The sequence below is a fragment of the Armigeres subalbatus genome, chromosome 3 (genome assembly GCF_024139115.2).
Source record: "Armigeres subalbatus isolate Guangzhou_Male chromosome 3, GZ_Asu_2, whole genome shotgun sequence".
Taxonomy (NCBI): domain Eukaryota; kingdom Metazoa; phylum Arthropoda; class Insecta; order Diptera; family Culicidae; genus Armigeres; species Armigeres subalbatus.
This window is the reverse complement of record NC_085141.1, coordinates 302,572,588-302,600,547: the sequence shown is the minus strand read 5'-3', so window position 1 is coordinate 302,600,547 and position 27,960 is coordinate 302,572,588. Positions and strand designations below refer to the sequence as shown.

The following is a 27,960-nucleotide window of genomic DNA, read 5'->3' as shown; positions in this document are numbered from 1 at the left end:
TTTTCGGACATATCTAAGACTGTCAGAAATTTCTTCAGGAATTACTTTGAAAAAAAAAACCTGCAGGGACTTCTACGGATATTCCTTCAGGAACTTGTTCAGGAATTCTTAAGGAAATTTCATCCTAGAACTTTTCAAGGAATTCCAAAAGAGTTCTTAGAAGAATTTCTTGAGGAATTTTCGATAAAACACCCTAATGATTTTCCTAAGGTTTTCATAAACAAATTTATGAAGGAACTTTTTCCGAACTAATTCCTGAGAGAAATTTCCGAATATAGCTGAGAGAATTTTCGAAAGTCTTTCTGGAATTCGTTTCCGGAAGAATTTTTGTAGAACGTCTTGAGGTAATATCCGAGGGAATTCCTGGACGAATCTCTATAGGATATTTTGGAGAATTATACAAAAAAATCCTGGAGAAATCTAGGAATTACTTTAGAAATACCAGTAGGCATTTCCTCTGAAATTCTATTAGAATTTTTTTCATTAATTCCTTTGAAAATTCCTCCGGAAATTCCTTCAAATATTCCTTCTGAAATTCCTTTAGGGGTTGTCCATAAACCACGTAGACTCTTGAGGGGGGGGGGGTTCGAAAAATTCTACGTCAGTCTACGAAGGGGGGCGGGGGTATACGAAACGTCTACGTAGACTGTTTTTTTTTTTGGAAAACATTTAGCAGCTTTGTGCGAAGTTCACTTGTTTGATTTTTTTCGATTTTTTCGTTTTTTTTGGCAAGACTTTATCGAAATAATCTCTCGAATCTCTTATGGATTTCACTGAAGTAATAGTCTGAACTACGGCTTAAAAATATCATGATTTTAACAGCAAATTCTTTAACGAAAATTCTCCAAAGTATTCTATAAAAAAATTCGAAAAAATTTCAAAATTTCCACTTGGATTACATTGATTACATTGTAGATTCCACTAAAATATCTTATGATTTTCGGCAGGAACTTCTTTAGAAACTATAAGTGATTCTTTTGAATTTCCACGGGGAATTATATCGCACTTCGATGAAAAAATGTTTAGAATTTACAAAGGAAGCATTTTGGAATATCCAAGAAGAAGTCTTTGGAATTTCCAAAAGATATTCTTTGGAACTTGTAAGGGGAATTCTCCGAAATTTCCGTGAGAAATTCTTCAGAATTTCCACTGAAGATTTTCTGGGAAGTCCCAGGGAAATTTTTCTTAATTTCTGAAATTCTTGGAATTTTTGCGAGGAATTCTTTGGACATACATATAAGCGAAATTTTTCGAAATTTACCGGCAATTTCTTCGGCAGTTCTAATGTAAATTCTTTGGAATTATCGATGGAAAAAGAAATTTTTGAAAACTTTCACGAGAAATTATTTGAATTTCCCACCAAAAACTCTTTGAGTTTTCACAAAAAAAATGCAATTCTTGTTAGAAAGCATTAGTAATTTATCCATAATTTCTACCGAAAATTATCTGGAAAACTCTTTGGAATGTCGATAGGATTTTTTTTTAATTTCTTCAGGAAATCGCTCCTACTTTGCAAGAGAAATGTCAAAATATCGTAGGAAACCTTTAGCATGGTTTCAACGGGAAATCATTCAAAATTTTCACGGAAAATTACTCGACATTTTAACGGGAAATTTTTTGGAATTTAGAAAAAATTCTTGAGATTTCAACGGAACGGAATTTTCAAGAAAAATATCGGAATTATCACAGAGAGTTTTTTGGAGTATTACCTGGAAACTTTGGAGGTTATCAATCGGGAAATTCTACGGAATTTCTACGACAAACTTTTTGGAATGTAGACTTGACGTTCTCGGAATGTCAACTCGAAATTCTGAAAATTTTTGGGTTTTCTACAAATTTGAACCGACATGAAGAATTATAATTCCGATGCGTGACAAATTTTAAGCAGTGGCGCGCAGATGCAAATGCCGATGGTGGTAGCGCACACTTCTAGGAGGAATCAAATCCAACAGAAATTAAATTAATTGGCTTCAAGATTTGGTTTCAGGAGCTATGGACAGAGGATTAAATTTGATTTCGTTGATATTGAGTTGGATTTTATTCAGGATCACAATGGATTTGAAAATGGATTTGTATATCTGAATTGCTGAAAACGTGGTTGATTTCCAATTTTTTCCAATCACTTATAACATTACACCCAGGTTTTTTTTTACACGGTTGGATTTCATTAATTTCTCGGTTAACCTGAATTTTCTCAGTTTTTTAAATACCCCCTGAATTTTCTTTGATTTTTTGTGATTTTTTTCGTGGGGTTAACTCATTCGTTCATTGACGCTGAAGGTCTTAAACGACCAAAACCAAACCGTGTAAAAAAAACCTGGGTGTAATGTTAAATTATGTTAAATTTGAAAAAGTCTACGTAGACTTCAAGGGGATGGGGGAGGGGTTTTGGAAAAGTCTACTAGGGGGGAAAGAGGGTGGGTTTGAAAATGTGAAAATTCGGCCTACGTGGTTTATGGGAAGTTGTTTAGAAATATATTCAAAATCTCTTAAAGTAGTTCAAACGGGAATTATTTCTGAAAATCCATTCAGGCTCTCTTTTAAAAATGCCTTCGGAAATTTATTAAGAAATTCCTGCACAAAACCCTACAGGAATTTCTTCAAAATCTCCTCCAGAAATTCATTTAAGAGTTCCTCAAAAAAAAAATTTCCTTGAATAATGTAAAATAACTCCACCAAGCATTTCATTTGGATATTTCACCAGGGATTTCTTTAAAAGTTTCTTCGAAAACCCTCCCGGATTCCTCCTTAGATTTCTTTCAGGAAATTCATTGAAAATTAATTGGATAATGAAATAGTTTTCGGTGGAGAATTTTTGAAAAAATAAAACGAATAAATTAAACAACTAACACTAACACTGCATTACACCCAGGTCTTTTTTTACACGGTTTTTTTCGATGTTTGGCGCCATTTTGAAATTCAAGATGGCCGACTTCCGGTTTGATAAAAGGACCGGAAACCCATGCAATATGGGTATTGCCGGAATGAGCTCGACGAGTAGAAGTCGGAAACCGATGTTTGGCGCCATTTTAAAATTCAAGATGGCTTACTTCCGGTTTGATAAAAGGATCGGAAACCTATGCAATATGGGTATATCCGGAATGAGCTCGACGAGTAGAAGTCGGAAACCGATGTTTGGCGCCATTTTAAAATTCAAGATGGCTTACTTCCGGTTTGATAAAAGGATCGGAAACCTATGCAATATGGGTATATCCGGAATGAGCTCGACGAGTAGAAGTCGGAAACCGATGTTTGGCGCCATTTTAAAATTCAAGATGGCCGACTTCCGGTTTGATAAAAGGCCCGGAAACCCATGCAATATGGGTATTGCCGGAATGAGCTCAACGAGTAGAAGCCGGAAATCGATGTTTGGCGCCATTTTGAAATTCAAGATGGCCGACTTCCGGTTTGATAAAAGGACCGGAAACCCATGCAATATGGGTATATCCGGAATGAGCTCGACGAGTAGAAGTCGGAAACCGATGTTTGGCGCCATTTTAAAATTCAAGATGGCTTACTTCCGGTTTGATAAAAGGATCGGAAACCTATGCAATATGGGTATTACCGGAATGAGCTCAACGAGTAGAAGCCGGAAATCGATGTTTGGCGCCATTTTGAAATTCAAGATCGCCGACTTCCGGTTTGATAAAAGGCCCGGAAACCCATGCAATATGGGTATTGCCGGTATGAGCTCAACGAGTAGAAGCCGGAAATCGATGTTTGGCGCCATTTTGAAATTCAAGATGGCCGACTTTCGGTTTGATAAAAGGCCCGGAAACCCATGCAATATGGGTATTGCCGGAATGAGCTCGACGAGTAGAAGCCGGAAACCGATGTTTGTCGCCATTTTGAAATTCAAGATGGCCGACTTCCGGTTTGATAAAAGGCTCGGAAACCCATGCAATATGGGTATTGCCGGAATGAGCTCGACGAGTAGAAGCCGGAAACCGATGTTTGGCGCCATTTTGAAATTCAAGATGGCTGACTTCCGGTTTGATAAAAGGATCGGAAACCTATGCAATATGGGTATATCCGGAATGAGCTCGACGAGTAGAAGTCGGAAACCGATGTTTGGCGCCATTTTAAAATTCAAGATGGCCGACTTCCGGTTTGATAAAAGGATCGGAAACCTATGCAATATGGGTATTGCCGGAATGAGCTCGACGAGTAGAAGCCGGAAATCGATGTTTGACGCCATTTTGAAATTCAAGATGGCCGACTTCCGGTTTGATAAAAGGCCCGGAAACCCATGCAATATGGGTATTGCCGGAATGAGCTCGACGAGTAGAAGCCGGAAACCGATGTTTGGCGCCATTTTAAAATTCAAGATGGCTGACTTCCGGTTTGATAAAAGGATCGGAAACCTATGCAATATGGGTATATCCGGAATGAGCTCGACGAGTAGAAGTCGGAAACCGATGTTTGGCGCCATTTTAAAATTCAAGATGGCTTACTTCCGGTTTGATAAAAGGATCGGAAACCTATGCAATATGGGTATTGCCGGAATGAGCTCGACGAGTAGAATTCGGAAATCGATGTTTGACGCCATTTTGAAATTCCAGATGGCCGACTTCCGGTTTGATAAAAGGCCCGGAAACCCATGCAATATGGGTATATCCGGAATGAGCTCGACGAGTAGCGCCATTTTAAAATTCAAGATGACCGACTTCCGGTTTGATTGAAGGACCGGAAACCCATGCAATATGGGTATTGCCGGAATGAGTTCGACGAGTAGAAGCCGAAAATCAATGTTTGGTGCCATTTTGGATTTGAAGATGGCCGAATTTGAGTTCGTTAAAACGACTGGAAACCCCTGGAATATGGGTATTAACGGAATGAGCTCGACGAGTAGAAGCCAGAAATCTATTTGCCGCCATTTTTGAATTCAAGATGGCCGTTTTCCGTTTCGATAACACGACAGGAAACCCTTTCAATACCAATGGTCAGAAACCATTATAAGAATTACTTCGGCATTTCTTCCAGAAAAATTTCTCCGGAAGATCTTCACAAAATTTCTCCGGGAGATCCTAACAAAAATTCCTCTTAAAGTTCCTCATAAGAATTCCTCAGAAAGTTCCTCAAAAATATTTCTCCCGAAGTTCCTTAAAGAAATTCTCTGGAAGTTCCTTCTGGAATCCCTCAGGAAGTTCCTCCAGGAATTCATCGGGAAGTTCCCCAATTCCTCCGGAAGTTCCTACAGAAATTCCTCCGGAAGTCCCTCCAGAAATTCCTCCGAAAGTTCCTCCGGAAGTTCCTGCGGGAATTCCTCCAGAAGTTCCTCCAGGAATTCCTCCGGAAGTTCCTCCGGGAATTCCTCCGGAAGTTCCTCCGGGAATTCCTCCGGGAATTCCTCCGCAAGTTCCTCCGGGAATTCCTCCGGAAGTTCCTCCGGGAATTCCTCCGGAAGTTCCTCCGGGAATTCCTCCGGAAGTTCCTCTGGGAATTCCTCCGGAAGTTCCTCCGGGAATTCCTCCAGAAGTTCCTCCGGGAATTCCTCCGGAAGTTCCTCCGGGAATTCCTCCGGAAGTTCCTCCGGGAAATTCCTCCGCAATTTCGTTCAGCAATCCCTTCGAAAGTTCCACCACAAATTGCTTTACCAGTTCCTTCAGAAATTCCTCCAAAAGTTCCTTCAGGAAATCATCCAGAAATATTTCTTGAAATTTCTTCATAAGTTCCTCCAAGAACTCCCCTGGAAATTCATCTTGGAATTTTATCCGGGAATTCTTCCTGAAATTCTACCGAGAGTTCCTCCAGAATTTCCTCCAAGAGTTGCTCCGAGTGTTCCTCAGAGAAATCTAGCTTAACTTTCCAAACAGACCTAAGTAACATTTGTTTTAATGAAATAATTTGAATATTGCAATCCACAGACCAATATGAAAGCTTTTGATTGCAGTACTCAAATTAATTAATTTGAAAAATGTTGGTTAGGTCCTTTGAAAGTTAAGCAAGAAATTCCTCCAGATGTTTCTCGAAGAAATTTCTTCGGAAGTTGCTGGAAGGAATTCCTCCTGAAGTTCTACAAAGGAATTCCTCCGAAGTTCCTTCAGGAACTCCTCCAGAAGTTCCTTAGAGGAATTCCTGGAAGTTCCTCAAAAGCACTCCGCCGGAAGTTCCTCAAAGGAATTTCTCCGGAAGATCCTCAAAGGAATTCTTCCGGCATGTGGTCCCGTAGCGTAGTTGGCTATACGTTCGCCTTATAAGCGAATGAACATGGGCTAGATCAGAAAATATATTAAGCTCGTTTAGTGGAATGTATTAAACCGTCTAAGACGAATTAAGTACTGTCCATTTAATTCCACCAGTTAATTTTCGTTATCTTTGCAGATACGTATTTCGACCACAACTGTGTGGTCGTCTTCAGTGTCTTGTACTTGACTCGAGTCGAGTCAAGTACAAGATACTGAAGACGACCACACAGTTGTGGTCGAAATACGTATCTGCAAAGATAACGAAAATTAACTGGTGGAATTAAATGGACAGTACTTAATTCGTCTTAGACGGTTTTATGGGCTAGATTCCCATCCTCTTCACCAAACCCTCGTCAGTCACCGGCAGCGCAGTCCCAACGGTGGCGTTTGGGGTAACGCCACACGGACACGTCTGCAGGACAACAACTGATAAAACTGATCTCGAAGGCATTCCTCCAACGTACTTCGAAAAATGGCAACCGAACAAAGCAACCATCATTGGATTCACATGGACAAATAGACACAAGGACTCACGATGATATCGGCAACGACAACAATATCGAACTACGGGTATCCATAGATTCTGTACAGCAGAATACTACAGTAGATCACGGTTCAGTAGCGCTTAAGAACACGGAGTGCCTACTAAATAAATATATTAAAAAAAAAAATCCTCCAGCAGTTCCTCAAAAGAATTTCTACGCCGTTTTTTTTCTGAAATTACTCCGAGAATTCATGCGGAAGTTCCTCAAAGATTTTTTCCGAAAGCTCCACAGGAGATTTATCCGAAGTACCTCCAGGAAATCTTCTGGAAGGTTCTCCAGACACTCTTCAAGAATTCCTTCCAGAAATTCCTCGGATGATTCGTGCTGAAATTCCTCCTTACTACAAAAAACTAGAAATTAAAAAAAAAAGCGCCAAGAATGCAAGTTTCTAATAAAAATAAAATTTTATTTAATAATGCTTGTCGACAGGACAAGCGTGCGTGGGCGGACTCGCTTGCCGACGAAGGGAGAGAGAACCACAGCAACCAGGGACGCTTAAGCGGGGCGAAGATGAATGCAACGATGCCTGTAAAAGACGCGAATGGTCAGTTATTGGTCGACCCTTTTCAAGTGCCAACCAGGCCACCACCACCTCAGCATGATGTGTCCAGGATGCGACGTAACGCGCGTCAACACCAGAGCGCCATCACTGCTAGAGATTCAAACATCTGCCATGACATCTGCTCATCTTCTGCATCGTTTATTTCGTAATATAGGACACCTCAACCTTCCCGGTCGACTGGTTGCAAAGTATCTTAGTGAAGGTGCCCAAAAAGGATGACCTGACTGTGTACTCGTCAGTTATCAGACATGATGTTGCTGTGTACCGTCTATGCTAGTTCTATGCAAAGTTATCCTAGCCCGGATTCAGGAAAAGATCGATGCGACTTTCAGGCGGCAGCAGACCGGGTTCCGTGCCGGAAGATCCTGTGTGGACCTTATTGTCACTACGGAGCGTGCATTGTTCTGGAGCAGGTCAACGAATTCCGAGAGTCCCTTTACTTTGTATTCTTGAGAATATGTGGGGACCCTGAGACGCAAGGGGGTTCCTGAGAAAATTATCGGCCTCATCGAGGCATAAACGAGGTCTTCTTGTGCAGAGTACTGCACAATGGGGTCGTGTTTGGCCCTATCCGGGTCGTAGCTGGTGTGAGACAAGGGTGTATTCCATCATCGTTACTGTTCCTTATTGTAATCGACGTTAATCTTGTAGGTGCCAAACATATGGCAGCCTTTCACCATGGAGAATCTAAACGACATCGAATAGGCTGATGACGTTGAACTTCTCGCTCAACGGTGCTCTGATATGCAGAGTAAGCTCAACGACTCGGCAACACGGCAACCACTTCCAGTTTTACAGTAGTTGGACAATCAGTGGAGAATGTTGAAAAGTTCGAATATTTTGGAAGCCATGTGGCGTCAGACGGCGGTACCAAGATCAACATAGGCGCACGAATCTAGAAAGCAAGGGCTGCCTTTGCGAGTTTAAGTGATATCTGGTATAACGCATCAGTATCAGATATAACGCATCAAAATCCGAATTTTCAACTCTAACGTGAAATCTGTACCATTATACGGTTCTTCATCAACAGATGCCTACGATACATAATTTGTGCCTGGTGGCCTCACAACTGGATCTCAAACAATGAGCTCCATTGTCCGATAGTAAGGCCGAGGCCGATAGTAATGGAAACTCGGGATCGGAAGTCGGGCTGGATCGGCCACACTTCACGAAGGAGCGGAAACGAAATATGCAAACTAGCATTAGACTGGAGCGCAGCGGGACATCGCAGCAGAGGCAAACCCAGAGGTTCATGACGGCTCATAGAAGAAGTCGACCTTAATCTAACCTGGCTCCAGGTAAAAGCGACAGTTGGTCGTCGCTCAGGATAGAGATCTTTCAAGTTGGCCCTTTACTCCACCGGAGGCGTACAGGATTCATAAGTAAGTAATTGAATAATCTGCATGCTGCTAGATAAAACTGAACTTAACAGTAAAAATCCTCTTCAAAATTGTACAACACTCTTCATCCTACTTCTTTAACAGTTCTCAATATCCATCGATATGGTAGAAAATATTCGGTGGCGTGGTAAATTCACATACAGCGGCACGCCGACGCAGCGACGGCATAAGTAAATCACAGGTCTGACTGGAAGTCGACCATCTTAAATTTCAAAATAACGCCAAACACCAATTTCCGGCTTCCGCTCATCGAGCCTGTTCCGGCAATACCCAGTTTCTAAGTTTTTGTCAATCAAATAGACTGATAAACTTTTCACTTATCAATAAATTTTCTAAGTCTTTTTCAATGAAAAGGACTTAGAAATTTTTTCGATGGTATTTTTTTACACGGATTTTCGAATTAACGCGGTCTTTTTTACACGGATTTTCGAATTAACACGGTTTTTTTACACGGATTTTCGAATTAGCACGGTTTTTTTTATACGGATTTTCGAATTAACGCGGTTTTTTTTACACGGTTTTTTTTTGCGAGGTACGTATCCCCCTCGTAAAAAAAAACCTGGGTGTATATAACTTTAAATACTTAACTCTGCATAATCTACATGAATTCAGCATAATATACACTATATACAAAATAAGAAATAAATTTACAAAAAACAACGTTGAAATTATAACTGCGACCGATGTACTTTCTCATGTGACTAAGAACAGAGACAGATATTTCACTGGTAGGCCTCGTAGCACTTTAGCTTCTCGAAACATATTTTATACGGGAATTATACGCTTCAATGCACTTCCAAGAAATCTTGCTAATGAAACAAATATAAATATTTTTAAAAGGAGATTAAAAATGTACATTAGTGATAATGAATAGTTGTAAGAAATGTTAAGTTAGGTTAAATGTATTAGGGATGCTTGCACTTCAAATTGAATTCACCAGATAAGTAGCTGGATACAGTTTGTATTAACTTTACGGCTATGTACTTCAATAAAGAAAAAAAAACACTGAAAAAATCCTAGGGTATTACTGAAAGAATTTCGTAAAGAACCCATAAAGGCATTTTCGATGGAATTCCTGCAGGAAGTTCTGGAAGAATTCTCGAAGAATGTTTTAAATGAATTGCTGGAAGAAGCTCTGAAGAAATTCCTTAGGAAAATTTGGAAGAAATCCCTTATGCAATCTTTATAGAAGAAATTCATGAGGAGGTATTCCTTTAAAAAATTGAAGAGTTGCTAAATAGTTTTTGAAGAAACTCCAAATGGAATTTCTTGAGAAATTTATTAAGAAATATCCGGAGGAATCGCTAAAGAAATTTCCAAAGGATTTCCTTAACGATTCTTAACAACATTTTCGTAGAATCTACTGAAACATTTTTAAGGAATTTTCGGAGAAATTTTGTAAGACATTTCCGGAAGAATACATAAAGTAATTTTCCAAGGTTTTTTATTGAAACTTTTCGGAGGAATATCTGGAGGAATTTACTAGGAAATATACCAGGTGGTTTTGGCGCTTTGGGGATGTATTCAAGCCTTCACAAAAGCTTATGTGCCACAAACAACATAATTAGCGAGTCACCTACAGGCAGTGTTGTCTTACACTCTGTGCAAGAAATTCTGCTCTTTGATATTACTCCATCTAAACGATGGACATTTAGAAAATTCAAATAGCCTTCTATTAGTTGCACTTACTTAGTTAAGATTGTAAAATCGTTTGGATGGAGTAAAAGCAAAGAGCAGAATTTGTTGCACAGAGTGTAGGACAACACTGCCTACAGATTTAGGTGCCCGACTGAATGAGGCTTTGGCTTAGACGAATTCCAAAGACCATTTCAACATTTTTTGTATTATTCTACTTAGTAGATTAAATCTACTAAATACAGCCTAATTCAAATTCACAACTAATCAACCAACCAATTCATTATCCAATGTTTGTCACCACACTGTTTTAGAGGCACCATCACTTAAGTTAGATTTGAAATTGAATTCTGACGAGTTCCTCCTCAACAACATTCTAACAACTAACTAACTAACAACAATCATAACACGAGTTTAGTACTATTCCAATCAATTCCATCACGTTGTATTGTCTTACAAATACGTATTTCGTCTCTGTAAGGCCATCTTCAGTGTCTCTTGTATTACTCGACTCGACTCAAGTTAATTGATTTTTTTTATTGTAATTAGTCATTGGCGTGGAAAAATTATGATCGGCGGCGCGCCGACCCAAAATCGCCGGCGGCGGCGGCATGAGTAAAACCACCGGCGGCGGCGGCGCACAGGTCTAGTTGGTACTACGATGGCTAGCAAGAAAAAAATTCTGAAAAAATGGACAGAACCTTCCAGTTTGAAATTTTCCACAACTTGTTAATTTCATGATGCACCATGGCCCCATCACAATAATCACGTCGAAATACGAACATTAAACGCATGGTGCATTGTTCTTACGTACACATACGATGGAATCGACTAAAGGCTGCCACAATGGCCAGTTTAGCCCTCACCTCGTGATTTGGGAGGCACAAATCTCAATAAATATATGATCAACTCAATTGATGAAAACATGCTGCAACGCAGTGACGAAAAAAGGACGTGATGTAACTTTGTTTTGTTGTCTTTTGAAGCTGTGAAGTAACTTTGGAATTGGTTCCTGGGCAAGTTTGGTATAATGAACATGTCTGCGTTTTTACTCCATTTTGTTGCCAATAATAACGTTCAGCAGCTTGTGACGTTTGTTGTTCCTATGCGAAACATAATTAGCAACCAGACATTCCTGCAGCAAAATTAAGTTATTGTGTTTTTTCTTAAGTTTGTAAATTTATCATTAGTTTTGTATACCACATGTAAAGTAGACATCAGAGGCGTGAAAGATTGAGATTGACATGGATACGCATCTGGTTTTGAAGCCTACGTTTAGTTCCAGTCGTGACTGTTGGCATTTTCTAAGAGGAAAAATGTTTGATCACGCTTCACGCCTTCCTTCGGAGTAAGTCCTGGTCCAGGTGCTGATGGATATGATATGTAAGGTCCAGGTGTGGAAATTACCTTTCCGGCCTCGTCAGAGGTTGTTACTCGTGTGGAAACAGGCTGACGAAAAACAAAATGGAGATAACAAAATAAAAATTCTATTTGCGTCGGATGATGCTTGTACTATTGACCTTCTTTCACAGCTTCGCATCCGCCGTGCGGGGCGGACCCCCAGGCACAGTTCATAACCGAAAAGACTATGGCAACATAAACGTTATTCACATCGTTCCTAGTGCTCGCCACATCCTCAAACACATGCTGGCAGTAAGCCACTGGCATTTTTCGGTAAGGTCCTTTCCCCCCGAGAGCCTGGCATGACTCGATCGCTGGGGATGTGGTGGAATGAAACATGGCCTGAAGCTAGGAAAAAAGCATTCTCACTGGCACCAAAATACATGAAGCGCTGCGCTGGAGGGATAAATAGGAAAAAAAATTCTTTCCTTCATTCCTTTCAATCACTTTGCGCTCTCTGCTGGGTGTTTAGTGCATATCATCGATGACGACGACGGTGCCAAGCCAACGCCAAGTGATGAGGCACGTATTTGTTGCCCGACTGGACCAAACTCGACTGGACTGGACGGGTGGTCTGCCCCACAGTGGCGATTTAATTCAATATTCGAGACGGGTCAATGGGCGAGAGGAAGCTCTGATCTGCTGAACACGGACAGCCAGAAGAGAGCACGACGTTCGAAACGGTTTAGCAGTGTGCCATTTTGGTTTTGAACTCGATGAAAGGATTAGCAGAACTCTTTGATGTTTTGTATAATCCTATCTAGCGCCGGATGCACAGTTCATGCCGTTTAAAGCAATGGCCAGGGCTTTCGAGCAAGGACGACCAGTTTATGGCATTTCGATCTTAAATAGTATGAATTTAAATTTTTCCGACATTGCTTTTAAATGTATTTCAACGTTAAACGAAAGTAACCAAAGTTTAAACAAATTGTTCACTTTATAAAAATGCAACTTAGGAATGAGTTGCTTTAAAATGAAGTCCTCAAGAATCTACGTTGTATCGTATGCTTGGCATGAACAATACTAGATATGACACAACTCGGTGAATTCTAGAATTGTTATATACAAGTAGATATCTTCAATATCTTAGAAATCTAGAGTAAGATATCTAATTCAATCTTTAAACACCACATGTTATTATTATTATTTATTCAGACTAAGGCCGAAGTGGCCTATGCGGTATATAAGTGTATTCTCCATTCGGCTCGGTCCATGGCTACACGTCGCCAACCACGCAGTCTACGGAGGGTCCGCAAGTAATCTTCCACCTGATCGATCCACCGTCCCCGCTGCGCACCTCGCCCAACACCACATGTCACACTGATTTATAATGTTTGTGCATTGCAAGGAACATTTAAAAGTCATAACTGAGGCAAAACGAAATATAAGCTAGGAGAAAGTTCGCATCAGTTGATATAACTTAACGAAATTGTTAGACTTGCTGCCTCTTTAAATGCTGATTTTTACGATGCAGCGTGGACTCGAAACTACTCGTACTTTGTTCCTCAATTAGACCTTCATTCGCAAAAATCACCAAAGTTTCTTTGTTGGTTGCTTGGTGGAATGAATTTAATGAAAGGAATCTGTTGGTAATTAATTTGGTACGATAATTAAAACTTTCCCTCTTTGTTGGTTCCACGATGCTTTGTCGTCTAGCGAGACGCTTTTCGCAGGTGGTAGACGACGGACAGATAGACACCGTCATGTTGTCTTCCACCTTCATTGGTTCCATTGTGTTTGTATTTAGGTTCCACCTGGTAGTGGATCCTTCCCGGGTTAGAGAACATGAAAGTCACCAACTTTTTCCCACAATGAAATCGCCTTCCACAGAAGAAGCAAAAGCAACACGACGGAGTACAAAGTCATGAATTAAGGTAGAAAATGGCCATGAAATAGTGCTAAATGGGAAATGGGACAGTTTTTGTCAGACTCCCTCAGATTGTCAGATGCTTGCCACATATTTGTGTTTTATTCTAGGAAACTATTGGTTGTTTTAGTGTTTGGAAGTAGTATAATATAAAGAAAAGTAGCATCAGTAGCATCAGTTTTGCCAAAAACTACTCATCTGTATCGAAAAAAAAAATTCGTTCATAAACATTTTTTTGATGTTATCTCGGAATGGTGTAAAATGAATGCAGTTAATTGGAAAAATGATTCAACTGTAAACTAGTATCGTGTAAACTCAAATAGTGAACAGGTTCTGGTGGAACGTTCGATAATGAGTTCAGCGTTGCAAACATGACAATGCGGTTTACTTCTTGACTTGAAGCTCACTACACGAACAGTACCTAGAATAGCAGCAAAAACACAGACGCCAAGATGAAGACAGCATTCGAGATCGTGGAAAAGTGATAGTGCAAATAGTAGACAGGTGGTTGTACAGATAAAAAGCGGTTTTCCAAGGAAACAAACAATGAATGAAACGAGTTTTCCTGTTGAATGAGATAGTGCAGAATGAGGTTTTTATTCTGCGTAGAAATTGTTGCAGAGACGATTGGTGTTTTGTGAGTTGTATTTTTAGACAAGTCAATACAACATGCAGCAGAGTTTTAGTATCTACTCAATTATAGTCAGTTTGATAAGTTTTTGGGTCAACCCAGTGAGCCAAGAAAATCCCAATCCCTCAAACGGGTAGGGTTACACAAAACCAGAAAGGAATCTACCCGAACCAGTTGTTGCAGTATCAAGCCCAATTTGACAGATTTACTTGCGACAACCACATCCAATATTAACGGTGCTAATAATACTGCCAACATCATCTCGACCAGAACCTCATTTCTCAAATCTCGGGCCAGCTTCTACCGGTGCAAATGATGTGGTACAGGTCGTCAGGATCAACTAAACCACACTCAATCAATCGATGTTCGTTCTCCACTCTACCGAACCAGCTCGGCAATACACCAACCCATCATTCATTCTTTGAAGAGAGTAAACCATTCGTATCAAATGTGCCCTGATTTTGACCCCAACCTCTTCGAGGCGGGACAACCGGTGAGCTAGAGGTGGGACCGAACTCAACAACATCAGCCTGGATGGTGTTGGAGTTTCCTCATCAGCATTTGGCACGTGAGAGCGCCGCCTCGAAACGGTGCTGCTGACTCTGGCACGTCGGGGGAAGGCTGCCGACAAAGGGATGCGGAATATGCAAATACAACCGATTTGTCATTTAGTCCTTTCTTCTCCGGTAAACAGGTGACCCGAAATCGATTGTCGGTGTGACAATAACTGAACTGTAGAGTTGCGACAGGGTTTGGAAAAGGACATGGAATGAGTAATTATGGCAAAAAAAAATCCATAGTAGATTGATTGATTGTATAGAGTATTACGGAAGATATCTTTTTTGAAATTGAAAACATGCGTCAATAATAATCAAATATACAAATTTCAATCAATCAATCATGTAACGGAAAATCACCGCATTGACGACTCCTTTTTGTTGCGGCGTAGTTCAGTTGATTGTATGCTCTCATGAAACCGCTTGAGGACAAATATAAGGCTGGTTTTCATGAGGCCGGCCAATGATGGATGCCAGCTAATGGGCGAACATAATTTACAGGCAAACTTTATCAGTCATACTTGGGAAAGGACCGTTTGGCCGAGAACCATTCGACCGAAGGCCACTAGCCCAAAAATAGTTTTGCTGAAAATACCGTTTGGCCGACTAGACCATTAGGCCGAACAAGTCATTTTGCCGAACAAGTCGTTTGGCCGAACAAGTCATTTGACGGAACAAGTAATTTCACCGGACGAGTCAATTCGTTGAATAAGTCATTTGACCGAACAGACTTTGGGGCAGTTCGTCGAATGCCATTTTGTCGAATGAGATTTAGGCGAATGACATTTAGTCGAAAGGACATCTAGTCGAAGGGACATTTGGTCGAATGGACATTTAGTCGGAAGGACATTTAGTCGAAAATGTAGTGTATGAAATGAGTCGAAAATGTAGTCGAATGATGAAAGCGAATTTCAGTCGGTAATAGTTAATTTAGTAAAATGAAAAATTCGTCAATAGATTTTTGTTTCAATTTGAATAAATAATCCACAAGATACTTGGATGAACTGATTAAAGGAATTCAGTGGACATGAGGAAGTTCAATCAGCAGTGGAAGAAACGAATACGAAAGTCTATGAGTATTTTCATCTGAGCAAACGGAAACTTCTGTAGACCCTGGTGGATTATAAAAAAATTGAAAACCAATAAAAATAGCAAAATATTGCGTTCTTATGGTAAAATACCCTCTATTTTATTTTTCGGCACAAGCTCAAAAATCAATGATATCAGTGATATTTTGCCAAATACTTCATCGAAGTCGGCTTTGGGACATTTCGTTGATTGACATTTAGTCAAATGGCATTTCGTCGGAAGGACGTTCTTTCGAAGGGACATTTAGTCGAATGAAAATGGTTTTCTTATTCTTTTCATTGATACTCTTTCTTCCACTCAATATTTATACAATAATTAATTAATTCATTAATTAATTTCAACCATAATTCGTTAATTATTGGCCGAAAATTTGATTTCGTCCAAATAGTCATATGACCTAATGTTTATGACGTAATGTCTTCCCAACCAAGTGTCATTTGACGAAACATCTTTCAACATAAAATATTTGGATCAGGTGGTAGATTTATCGTAGTCGGTAAGTAGTCGTAGTCGGTAAGCGAGGTTCGCCAAAGTCAATATCTTGTCAGGAATATTCAACGTTTTCCTATTATCTATTCTTTTTTGAACCCATCATTCTTTGAACAATATTGGTGCAATATTATGTGACTTATTGGAACACCGCAATAAATAATTTATTTTTTAATTATTATTGACTAAAGTTCGTTTTTTTAAATATCAAATCGACGAAATGTCATTCGACTAAAACTTAGTCACTAACCAAGATTATTCATTCGAAAATCAGCTTTCGACCAAATGTCCTTCGACCAAACATCATTCGATCAAATGTACGATGATTCTTCATGCTAAAATCTGATTTCGACTAAATGTCCATTCGACATAGTGTCCTTTCGACCAAACGTCATTCGACATCTCTAGGGGACTAAAATTCATTTTCGACTAAGTGTCCCTTCGACCAAATGTCATTCGAATAAATGGCATTCGACGAAATGGTATAGATTCGACTGAACAAGCCATTTGGCAAAACAACCCAAGACCAAAAGTTTTTTTAATTGTACGTTTTTCAGTCAAGCTGAAAATTCTTAGTCTCAATCAAGTCGAACAAGTCATTTGGTCAAGGTGAAAAGTCTTAGTCTCAATCAAGTCGAACAAGTCATTTTTGGTCATTAGGAGTCATTTGACCGAACAAGTAATTTGGCCGAATAAGTCATTTGGCCGAAAAAGTAATTTGGCCGAACAAGTCATTTGGCCGAACCAATCAGTTGGCCGAACAAGTTATTTGACCGAACAAGCCGAATATGTCATTTGGCCAAATATGTCATATGACGTCCTTACAGACGTCTCACTTCTCACTCTTAATTTCATCTTCTACTGTCATTGGGAAAAGTAAGAAAACAAAGTAAAAAGATAGAGCCTCTCTTTTCGCTAATCATATCTAACTTTTCATTTCTCACTTTGCGCTGTGAGAAGTGAGGAATGATGATTGAGAAGTGATACGTCAAATGACCTATTCGGCCAAATAACATGTTCGGCCACATAACATGTTCGGCCACATAACATGTGCGGCCAAATAACATGTTCGGCCAAATTAACTATTCGGACAAATGACTTGCTCGGCCGTTTGACCCGTTCGGCCAGATGGGTTTCGGCCTAGTGGTTTGTTCGACGTAGTGGCATTCGGCCAAATGACTTTCGGCCGAATGAGTTTTGGCCAAACGATCCTTCCCCGTGTTAAACATAGAACTACTGTTTCTGGGTTAGAGCTTGTGTGCCCATCATAATCAAAAGAATCAAGCAAGAATGGATCCGATTCTTTAGTTAAATAGTGTCTCGTGTTTGATCTAGACCTGTGCGCCGATTGAAAATTTGTCTCGATATATAATTTTTAGCCAGCGGAGGCGGCGTGGCGGCGACACGCGCGTTGATAATCGGTGGCGGTGGCGCGGCGGCGTGGGTCGGCGTGAACTTATTTCAAGCAATAGAAATTTTCCTGAAGTCTTCCACAAATTCTTGCTCCAAGAATTACTCTGAAAGATCCTTCAGGAATTCCTCCGGAAGCTCCTCCAGGAATTCCTCCCGAAGTTCCTCCAGGAGTTCCTCCGGAAGTTCCTCGAGGAATCCCTTCGGAACTTTCTCCAGGAATTCCCCCGGTAGTTCCTCCAGGAATTTCCCTGGTAGTTCCCCCAGGAATTCCCCCGGAAGTTCCTTCAGGAATTCCCCCGGAATTTCTTCCAGGAATCCCCCGGAAGTTCCTCGAGGAATTCCTTCGGAACTTTCTCCAGGAATTCCCCCGGTAGTTCCTCCAGGAATTCCCACGGTAGTTCCTCCAGGAATTCCCCCGTTAGTTCCTCCAGGAATTCCCCCGGAAGTTCCTCCAGAAATTCCTCCAGAAATTCCCCCGGAAGTTCCTCCAGGAATCCCTCCGGAAGTTCCTCCAGGAATTATTCCGGAAGTTTCTCAAGGAGTTCCTCCAGAAGTTCTTCTAGGAATTCCTCCGAAAGTTCCTCCAGGAATTTCTTAAGTTCTTCCAGGAATTCCTCCAGGAATTCCTCCGGAAGTTCCTCCGAAAAATTCCTTCGGAAGTTCCTCCAGGAATTCCTCCGGAAGTTCCGCCGGAAGTTCCTCCAGGAATTCCTCCGGAAGTTCCTCCAGGAATTCCTTCGGAAGTTCCTCCAGGAGTTCTTCCGGAAGTTCCTGCTGGAGTTCCTCCAGGAGTTCCTCCGGGAGTTCCTCCAGGAATTCCTCCAGAATTTCCTACAGGAGTTCATCCGGAAGTTCCTCCGGAAGTTCCTCCAGGAATTCCTTCGGAATTTCCTCCAGGAATTACTTCGGAACTTCCCCCAGGAATTCCATCGGAAGTTCCTCCAAAAAATTCCTTCGGAAGTTCCTCCAGGAATTCCTCCGGAAGTTCCTCCAGGAATTCCTCCGGAAGTTCCTCCAGGAATTCCTCCGGAAGTTCCTCCAGGAATTCCTCCGGAAGTTCCTCCAATAATTCCTCCGGAAGTTCCTCCAGGAATTGCTCCGGAAGTTTCTGCAGGAGTTCTTCCGGAAGTTCCTACTGGAGTTCCTCCGGAAGTTCCTCCAGGAGTTCCTCCGGGAGTTCCTCCAGAAGTTCCTCCAGAATTTCCTCCAGGAGTTCCTCCGGAAGTTCCTCCAGGAGTTCCTCCGGATGTTCCTCCAGGAGTTCCTCCGGATGTTCCTCCAGGAGTTCCTCCGGAAGTTCCTCCAGGTATTCCTTCGGAAGTTCCTCCAGGAATTCCTTCGGAAGTTCCTCCAGGAATTCCTTCGGAAGTTCCTCCAGGAATTCCTTCGGAAGTTCCTCCAGGAATTCCTTCGGAAGTTCCTCCAGGAATTCCTTCGGAAGTTCCTCCAGGAATTCCTTCGGAAGTTCCTCCAGGAATTCCTTCGGAAGTTCCTCCAGGAATTCCTTCGGAAGTTCCTCCAGGAATTCCTTCGAAAGTTCCTCCAGGAATTCTTTCGAAAGTTCCTCCAGGAATTCCTTCGGAAGTTCCTCCAGGAATTCCTTCTGAAGTTCCTCCAGGAATTCCTTCGGAAGTTCCTCCAGGAATTCCTTCGGAAGTTCCTCCAGGAATTCCTTCGGAAGTTCCTCCAGGAATTCCTTCGGAAGTTCCTTCAGGAATTCCTTCGGAAGTTCCTTCAGGAATTCCTTCGGAAGTTCCTCCAGGAATTCCTTCGGAAGTTACTCCAGGAATTCCTTCGGAAGTTCCTCCAGGAATTCCTTCGGAAGTTCCTCCAGGAATTACTCCGGAAGTTCGTCCAGAAATTCCTCCAGGAATTTCTTCGGAAGTTCCTCCATGAATTTCCCCGGTAGTTTCTCCAGGAATTCCCCCGGAAGTTCCTCCAGGAATTCCCCCGGAAGTTCCTACAGGAATTCCCTCGGAAGTTCCTGCAGGAATTCCCCCGGAAGTTCCTCCGGAAGATCCTCCAGGAATCCCTCCGGAAGTTCCTCCAGGAATTACTCCGGAAGTTTCTCAAGGTGTTCCTCCAGAAGTTCTTCTAGGAATTCCTCCGAAAGTTCCTCCAGGAATTTCTTCAGTTCTTCCAGGAATTCCTCCGGAAGTTCCTCCAGGAATTCCTCCGAAAGTTCCTCCAAAAAATTCCTTCGGAAGTTTCTCAAGGAATTCCTCCAGGAATTCTCCCGGAAGTTCTTCCAGGAATTCACCCGGAAGTTTCTCTAGGAATTCCCCCGGAGGTTCCTCCAGGAGTTCCCCCAGAAGTTCCTCCAGGAATTCCCCCGGAAGTTTCTCCAGGAATTCCCCCGGAAGTTCCTCCAGGAATTTCCCCAGAAGTTCCTCCAGAAGTTCCTCCAGGAATTCCCCCAGAAGTTCCTCCAGGAATTCCCCCAGAAGTTCCTCCAGGAGTTCTTCTAGGAATTTCTCCAAAAGCTCCTCCAGGAATTTCTTCAGTGCTTCCAAGAATTCCTCCGAAAGTTCTTCCTGGAATTCTGCCGGAAGTTCCTCCTGGAATTCATTCCGAAGTTCCTCAGGGATTCCTCTGAAAGTTCCTCTAGCAATGCCTCCGGAAGTTCTTCGATTGATTTGTCCGGAAGTTCCTCCAGGAATTTCTCCGGAAGCGCCTCTAGTAATTCTTCCGGTAATTCCTTCAAGTAGTTCCTCCATGAATTCCTCCAGAAGTTCCTCCAGGAATTCTCCAGGAAGTTCTTCCAGGAATTCCCCAGGAAGATCCTCCAGAAATTCCCACGGAAGGTTCTCCAGGAATTCCCCCGGAAATTCCTCCAGGATTTTTTCCGGAGGTTCCTCTAGGAATTCCTCCGGAAGTTCCTCAAGGAACCCTACCCAACCAACCCAAAATTCCTACAGGGATTCGCACTTATAAATTATTCTGGAAATTAATTCCCCGGCAATTTGTTTAGGAATTCTTTCGAAAATGAAAGAAAAGAAAGAACTCTTGCACAACCTTTAAGAATCTCCCAGGTAATTTCCACGGAAACTGCTCCAGTTTTTTTTCCAAGATATCTCTCGCTTTTTTACAGACTTTTCTAGAAAATCTCGAAGAATTCTCCCAAAAATACCTACAAGAATATCCGCAAAAAATCCTTCAAGAACCCTTCCAGAAATATCTCTATATGTTCTCCTAGAAATTTATCTAGAGAATTCTCCAAGGAACTGCTCCGGGAATTCCTCCTGGAGAATTCGCGACGGAATTTTTGTGGAAATATCCAAAGGAGCTCATAAAAGATTTCGATGATCAATGCATGCAGTATTTTCACGATGGGCTTCAAGGAGAAATTTCCGAAGGAATTCCTAAAAGAGTTTTTGTGGAAATTCAAATTTTGTGGAAATTCATTCACCTTTGAAAATGTTCAGCCGACAATGTCCATGTCATCCGCGAAACAAATAAATTGACTGGATCTGTTGAAAATCGTACCCCGGCTGTTACACCCGGCTCTCCGCATGACACCTTCCAGCGCAATGTTGAACAACTGGCACGAAAGTCCATCACCTTGTTTTAGTCCCCAGCGCGATTCGAACAAACTGGAGTGTTCGCCCGAAATCTTCACACAGTTTTGCACACCATCCACCGTTGCTTTGATCAGTCTGGTAAGCTTCCCAGGGAAGCTGTTCTCGTCCATAATTTTCCATAGCTCTTCGCGGTCTATACTGTCGTATGCCGCCTTAAAATCTACGAACAGATGGTGCGTTGGGACCTGGTATTCACGGCATTTTTGAAGAATTTGCCGTACAGTAAAGATCTGGTCGGTTGTCGAGCGGCCGTCAACGAAGCCGGCTTGACAACTTCCCAGGAACTCATTCACTAATGGTGACAGACGACGGAAGATGATCTGGGATATCACTTTGTAGGCGACATTAAGGATGGTGATCGTTCAAAAGTTCTCACACTCCAGTTTGTCGCCTTTCTTGTAGATGGGGCATATAACCCCTTTCTTTCACTCCTCCGGTAGCTGTTCAGTAGGGCAGTTCAAATTTAAAAAATGTTCGAAAATTCCAACTCCCATATGTCTATTAGCATCATTTTGATAATTTGGGAGTCCCGACAAAATTTCAGGCAATTCGGTGGCCATTCAGGGGTGGCGCGAAGTCAATTTATGTTTATATGGAAATTCGTATGGAAAAAACTTAAAATTCATTCAAGTCTCCCTACAACTGTCAAATTGTGATGAATTCAAATAAACATCCCCAACCTCCCTTTTTGGAATCCATATAAATGAGACCTCTGAATAACACATTAGTTATTAGTGGATTTTAACGGTTCTATTGATAGTGTGAATATGAGATAAATGGTTAAAATGGTGTAATTAGCCTCAGCGTAGCAGTGGAAATAAAATTCAAAATTAATGAGTTACCCACTGGTTGAGCTCAAATAGACTCCAAAAATTGAGGTTTAGGATGTTTATTTAAATTCATCACGATTTAAGAGTTGTAGGGGGATTTGCATAAACTTTCAGTTTTTCTCATACAAATTTCCATATAAACATAAATTGAGTTCGCGCCACCCCTAAATGACCCCCGAATTGCCTGAAATTTTGCCGGGACTCCCAAATTATCAAAATGATGCTAATAGACATATGGGAGTTGGAATTTTTGAACATTTTTGAAATGTGAACTGCCCTACTGTTCAGTTTCCAGATTCTGACTATCAATTTGTGCAGGCAAGTGGCTAGCTTTTTCGGGCCCATCTTGATGAGCTCAGCTCCGATACCATCCTTACCAGCTGCTTTATTGGTCTTTAGCTGTTGGATGGCATCTTTAACTTCAATTTTTCACTCCAGCTCTAAAAATTTCCATTTCGTGAAATTCAATTTTTCCACCACACATCACCTAATAGGAAATGATGGGAGACTTAACAAGTTTCCCGATTTTCTCCCGAACCACACACCAGAAAAAACGGCAACCTCCGAAGCGGAAATAAATATCTTCGATACAAATTGATGTTACGTAATTTGTGTTCCGCACGCTCGTTGGCAATCGTTTTTATGGAAATTGATTTTTTCTCACCTTCGCCTCCCCATTCCGTATACCCACCGACTTCCGTACCGAATGCGAATTCGATCCTTTCTGATTTGAAAATCGTAAATTGAATCCCACTAGATTGAATAAATTCTGTCTGATTGCTGGGCGGCAAACTTCTGCACTGCTGGCTTCTCGTGCTGGTCTTCCTTTTTCTTGCGAGGAACCAGTTGTGCCAGGTGGCGCCACTGGAGCATGTTTATTTAAATCAACCTCCACCGATACCCGGAGCATCGCTAAATTATTCGTTACCACACCACGCATATTAATGAACCCCCCACCGACGACGGTGGGAAGAAAATTAGGATTTATTGAAACCGGTGCGGTGAATCAAATCACTTATTGCCAAGAACAATAAACGATGATTTCGGTCTGTTTGATTAAAGTCATGACTTGATTTTCGGAGTTTCCTCGAATCACGTCCCGCAATGGAAGCTACCTACTGCAGAGTAGGTGTGTTAGTCTGCATAGGCACGACTTTCCCAAATTCTAGGACCTCGCCCACCCACCGGAACAGCACCAAAGTATGACGACGACGTCCACAACGATGAAGTTGATGCTTGTTATGCCACCGCCAGTCCCGGGAAGTGCCAAAATCACGTCCCTCTTGAAAAGAACTTATTCTCGACGAGCTCCATTTGAGTAAATTGCGTCTGTGAATTGGGCGTACGGACGTGAGTGTTGCGACATGCTGACGATTCCACTTTTGCGTCAGTTCGGTAGCAATGGTTGTAGTCCAACATAAGAAAACAGAGTAACTTCGGGGTCACGTTTTTTTGTTTCGCCACGTTTGTGAATGATTATGTTTAGAGAAGACTAGAGGGGAAAATGTGTTGTACTCACTTCCTTGATCCGGCCACCTCTTCTACGATGCAGCGATTCCTTCGCCACCGGCACGGCGAAATTGTCCAATAGCTGGACGCTGCACTGCGGGCCCATCCTTCCTCGGGATAGAGGAGGACCTGAAAATGATGAGAAGTGAACAATTTATGAATCAGGACTGATGGGAGATTTCTCATATGACAAAACAGTTTTTTTTAATACACCCAACCAAAAAGCACCAAAAAACTCGATGGGTGTATTAAAACTATATTGGAATGAAAAATGAGTGTTTTTTCTATGAAACTCTTTGATTTTACACACTGATAAGAGGAATTTAGCTGACGCGAGGAATTTTAAACAGCAGCGGAAGAAACGTACGGAACCCAATGGAGATTTTTCATCTGAGCTAACAGAAAATTCTGGAGACCCTGGTGGATAATATAAAAGTTAAAAACCTACAGAAATAGCAAAACATTAGGAAATAGCATAACATTGATGATATAGCCTCTATTGTATTTTCAGCACATGGTGAAAGTCCTATGATATTAATATTATTTTGCCAATACTTCATCGTTATCGGCTTTGGAACATTTCGCATTTGATAGTCACCCAGGAATTCTTTCAGGTATAGCTTCAGGGTTTGAATCCAAAGGAGAATGAGAAAATCTCTTACTTATCATGTCTGTATACACTCTTGATAGATAGCATATCGTGAAAGACGTTTTTCCATAGCTCGTACGATAATGAACTGATTTGAAGGGCTACAACCCATGATAAATTTCTTTTAATAAGCACCAATTGCGGGGCACCGGTTCTGATGATGCATTTCAACTTGTTTTACACAGCTGTGCAAAAAAAAAAATGGTCCTCAACATAAAATTAGCGAGAACAAAACGTTTTATCAAACCCCTTCGGTGGGGACCGCCTATCCGAATCAGTTTTTATCAACTTGTAGGTATACAAGTGCGATAGTTTTGTTCTTATGGCTTGTTATGATTCGAAGAGGTTCTTGCTTCACTTTTATCGCTGCTCGTTATCTATGAATCGCCTACTTTGAGCGTGCTTACAGCGGCACACCAAGAGTTAACTTTCTGAAATCAGTATGGCGAAGATTGTTTTAGAGATTCCAACGGAACTTGCTTTGAAAATTTGGTCGGAATTTCTACGAAAAAATCTTCGGAAATACCTACGGAAATTGCTTCAGAAAAATCTTCCGAAATTTCATTGGGAGAATTCATTATGAAATTTATTTATTCCGCTTTGCTTCTACTGGTTGCTATGATGGGCCCATAACCTGATAGACAAGAAAAGGAGCCATAAACAGTTGATGCTGGGTCATTAGACCGAAGGTCATTTCTGACGTAATCTGAAGTACTAGTCGAGCTCTTTAACAGAAAAATGGAAAACATGCATGTTGTGAATTGGCGTATACGTCACTTTTTCAGATTACGGCAGATTTGGCCGAAGGCTATTAGGCAGAATGACCATTAGACCGAATGACAAGTTAGAAGTGAGAAGTTAGAGAATGGAAGAGGGATGTGAGCTGTGAATAGTGAGAAGTGAGAAGCAAGAAGTGAGAAGATGGAATTGAGAAGTGAAAAATAAGAAGAGATCAGTGCGAAGTGGTAAATGAGAAGTAAGAAGTGAGAAAAAAAAGTGTGAAAGTGAAGATGGAAGCAGCATGGAGGATGAAGGAAGAAGGAAAAAGGAAGGAGGCAAAGGAATAAGGATGAAAAAAAGAAGAAAGGACGAAGAAAAGATAAAGGAGCGAAGAAAGAAGAAAGCGGGAAGAAGAAAAGTAGAAAAAAAGAAAAAGTATGAAGAAAGAAGGGATAAAGTAGAAAAAAGAAGGAGGAAGGAAAAAGGAAGAAGGAAGAAGGAAGAAGGAAGAAGTAAGAAGGAAGAAGGGAAAAAGCAAGAAGGAAGAAGGAAGAAGGGAGAATGAAGAAAGAAGAATGAAGAAGGGGGAGAGAAGAAGAAGAAAAAAAGATTAAGGAAGAAAAACGAAAAAGTAGGTCAGGAAATAGAAGTAGAAAGGGGGAAGATGGAAAAGAAGAAGCAAGAAGAAATAAGAAAAAGAGGAAGTTGGGAGATAGAAGACGGGACGGAGGAAGAAAATAAACACGAAGGGAAAAGTATAATAGAAGAAAAAAGAAGAAAGAAGAAGGTAAGTAGGAAAAAGAAGAAGGAAGAAGAAAATGAAGAAGGAAGAAGGAAGAAAGAAGAAAGAAGAAGGAAGAAATAAAAGAAGGAACAAAATGAGAGAAGAAAAACAAAGGAAGAAAGGCAGAAGAAAGAAAAAAGAAGGAAGAAGGAAGGAGAAAGAAGAAAGAAGAAAGAAGAAGAAAGAAGGAAAGAGGAAGGAGGAAGAAGGAAGAAGGAAGAAGGAAGAAGGAAGAAGGAAGAAGGAAGAAGGAAGAAGGAAGAAGGAAGAAGGAAGAAGGAAGAAGGAAGAATGAAGACGGAAGAAGGAAGAAGGAAAAAGGAAGAAGGAAGAAGGAAAAAGGAAGAAGGAAGAAGGAAGAAGAAAGAAGGAAGAAGGAATAGTGAAGATGGAAGAAAGAAGAAGGAAGAAGAAATAAGGTGAAAAGAATAGGATGAAGGAAAAAAGAAGCAGACAAAAGGAAGAAAAAATAGGGAAAATGGAAAAAGAATTGAGAAGAAAAAAAGGGCGAAGTAAGAAGGAAGAAGTTAGAATAACGGAGGCAGAGGGAGAACGAAAAAGGAAGAAAGAAGAAGGAAGAAAAACGAAGGAAGAAGGGGGAAGGAAGAAGCAAGAAAAAAGGAAAACAGAAGAAGGAGGAAGGAAAAAGCTAAACGGAACAGAGAGAAGGAAAAACGAAAAAGCAAGCAGGAAGACAGAATAAGGAAGAAGGAACCAAGAAGAAGAAAGGAAGAAGAAGGAAGAAGGAAAAAATGAAGGAAGAAAGAAAAGCAAGAAAGGAAGGAGAGGAAGAAGGACTTAGGCAGAAAGAAGCAAGATGGATAATGAAGGAAGAAGAAATAATAAGACAAAGGAAGAAAGATGAAGGAAGAAGGAAGCAAGAAGAAGAAAGAAAATAACAGAAAGAAGGAAGGAAAAAGAAAGAAACAAGAACAAGAACGAAGAAAGAATAATGAAGAAACATAGAAAATAGAAGAAAAACGAAAGAAGAATGATTAAGGAAGATTGAAGAAAGAAGTAAAAAGAAGGAAAAGGAAGAAAGCTGAAAGAAGAACGAAGAAGAACGGAAATGGGAAAAAGGAGAAGGAAGAATAAAGGAGTGAGAAGGAAGAATGGCGAAGCAAGAAAGAAGAAGAAGGAAGAAAGAAGAAGGAATATGGAAGAAGAAAGATGAAAAATAGATGAAGAAAGAAGAAGAAGAAAAAGGGTAATTCGAAAAAGAAGGAAGATGAAAAAAGAGTGAAAGAAGAAAAAGATGGAAGAAGGAAGAATGAAGAAAGAAGAAGAAAGAAAGAAAGAAGAAGGATGAGAGAATTAGGAAGAAGAAAGAAATAAGAATAAAGAAAGAAGGAAGAAAAAAGAAGGGAAAAGGAAGAAGAAGGAAGAAATAAAGAAGAAGGACGAATGAAAATCTATAAAGGATGAAAAAAAGCAAGAGAAAGCAAGAAAGATGGAAGAAAAAAGTCAATTAGAAGGATTAAGGAACAAAGATAAAAAAGTAAGAAAAAGGAATGAAGAAGGAAAAAGGTAGAACTGATTTATCTCTTTTCATTTGCTTGCTTTTACATCTAAATCGGCCCAATGACCGTTCGTCTCAATTAGACCTGTGCGCTGCCGCGCCACGCCGCCGCTGCCGACACTTATTGACGTACGCCGACGCCGGTCAAGGTGTCGGCGGCGCGCCATACGCCGGGTGGCTCAACGCCGCCGAATTTCGTACTTCACGCCGATGATTGGCCAACACAAAAATCATAGTATGCAGTGCGTTTGCATCTGCCGAACCAAGGCAACCTAACAAACATTAATTAAACAGCTATTATACCTTTAGCAGCATTGTTTGCTTTTATTTCTGTCACTTTTACCCGCATTGGCGTGTTAAATGTTAGATCACCCAAGATCTTCTTGGCTACAGAATGCAATAATGGTAACTTGGTTTCTGAAGCTGGAGCACGATGGGGTACGTTACCCACCAAATTGAACATTTTCTTCACTCTCCTTGTAGTTGAATAGCCAGAATTGTTCTAAAAATGACGGTTTCGATTTATTTTGATAAACAATTCCCAAAGAAATTTCTTGTTTTTCCTGAAATAATGTCCGAAGGAAGTTCTGG

The 27,960-nt window shown here is 41.0% G+C and overlaps 1 protein-coding gene across 2 annotated transcripts in view; it reads right to left on the bottom strand.

Moving 5' to 3' along the window:
* The window catches only part of LOC134225026 (uncharacterized), a 304,150-nt gene that overhangs the window by 124,107 nt on the left and 152,083 nt on the right, over nt 1-27,960 (bottom strand). For both annotated transcript variants that reach the window (XM_062704768.1, XM_062704767.1), the window contains one exon: nt 23,708-23,826. In XM_062704768.1, the coding sequence (XP_062560752.1) occupies nt 23,708-23,826 (119 nt within the window). The remainder of the gene's footprint in view (nt 1-23,707; nt 23,827-27,960) is intronic.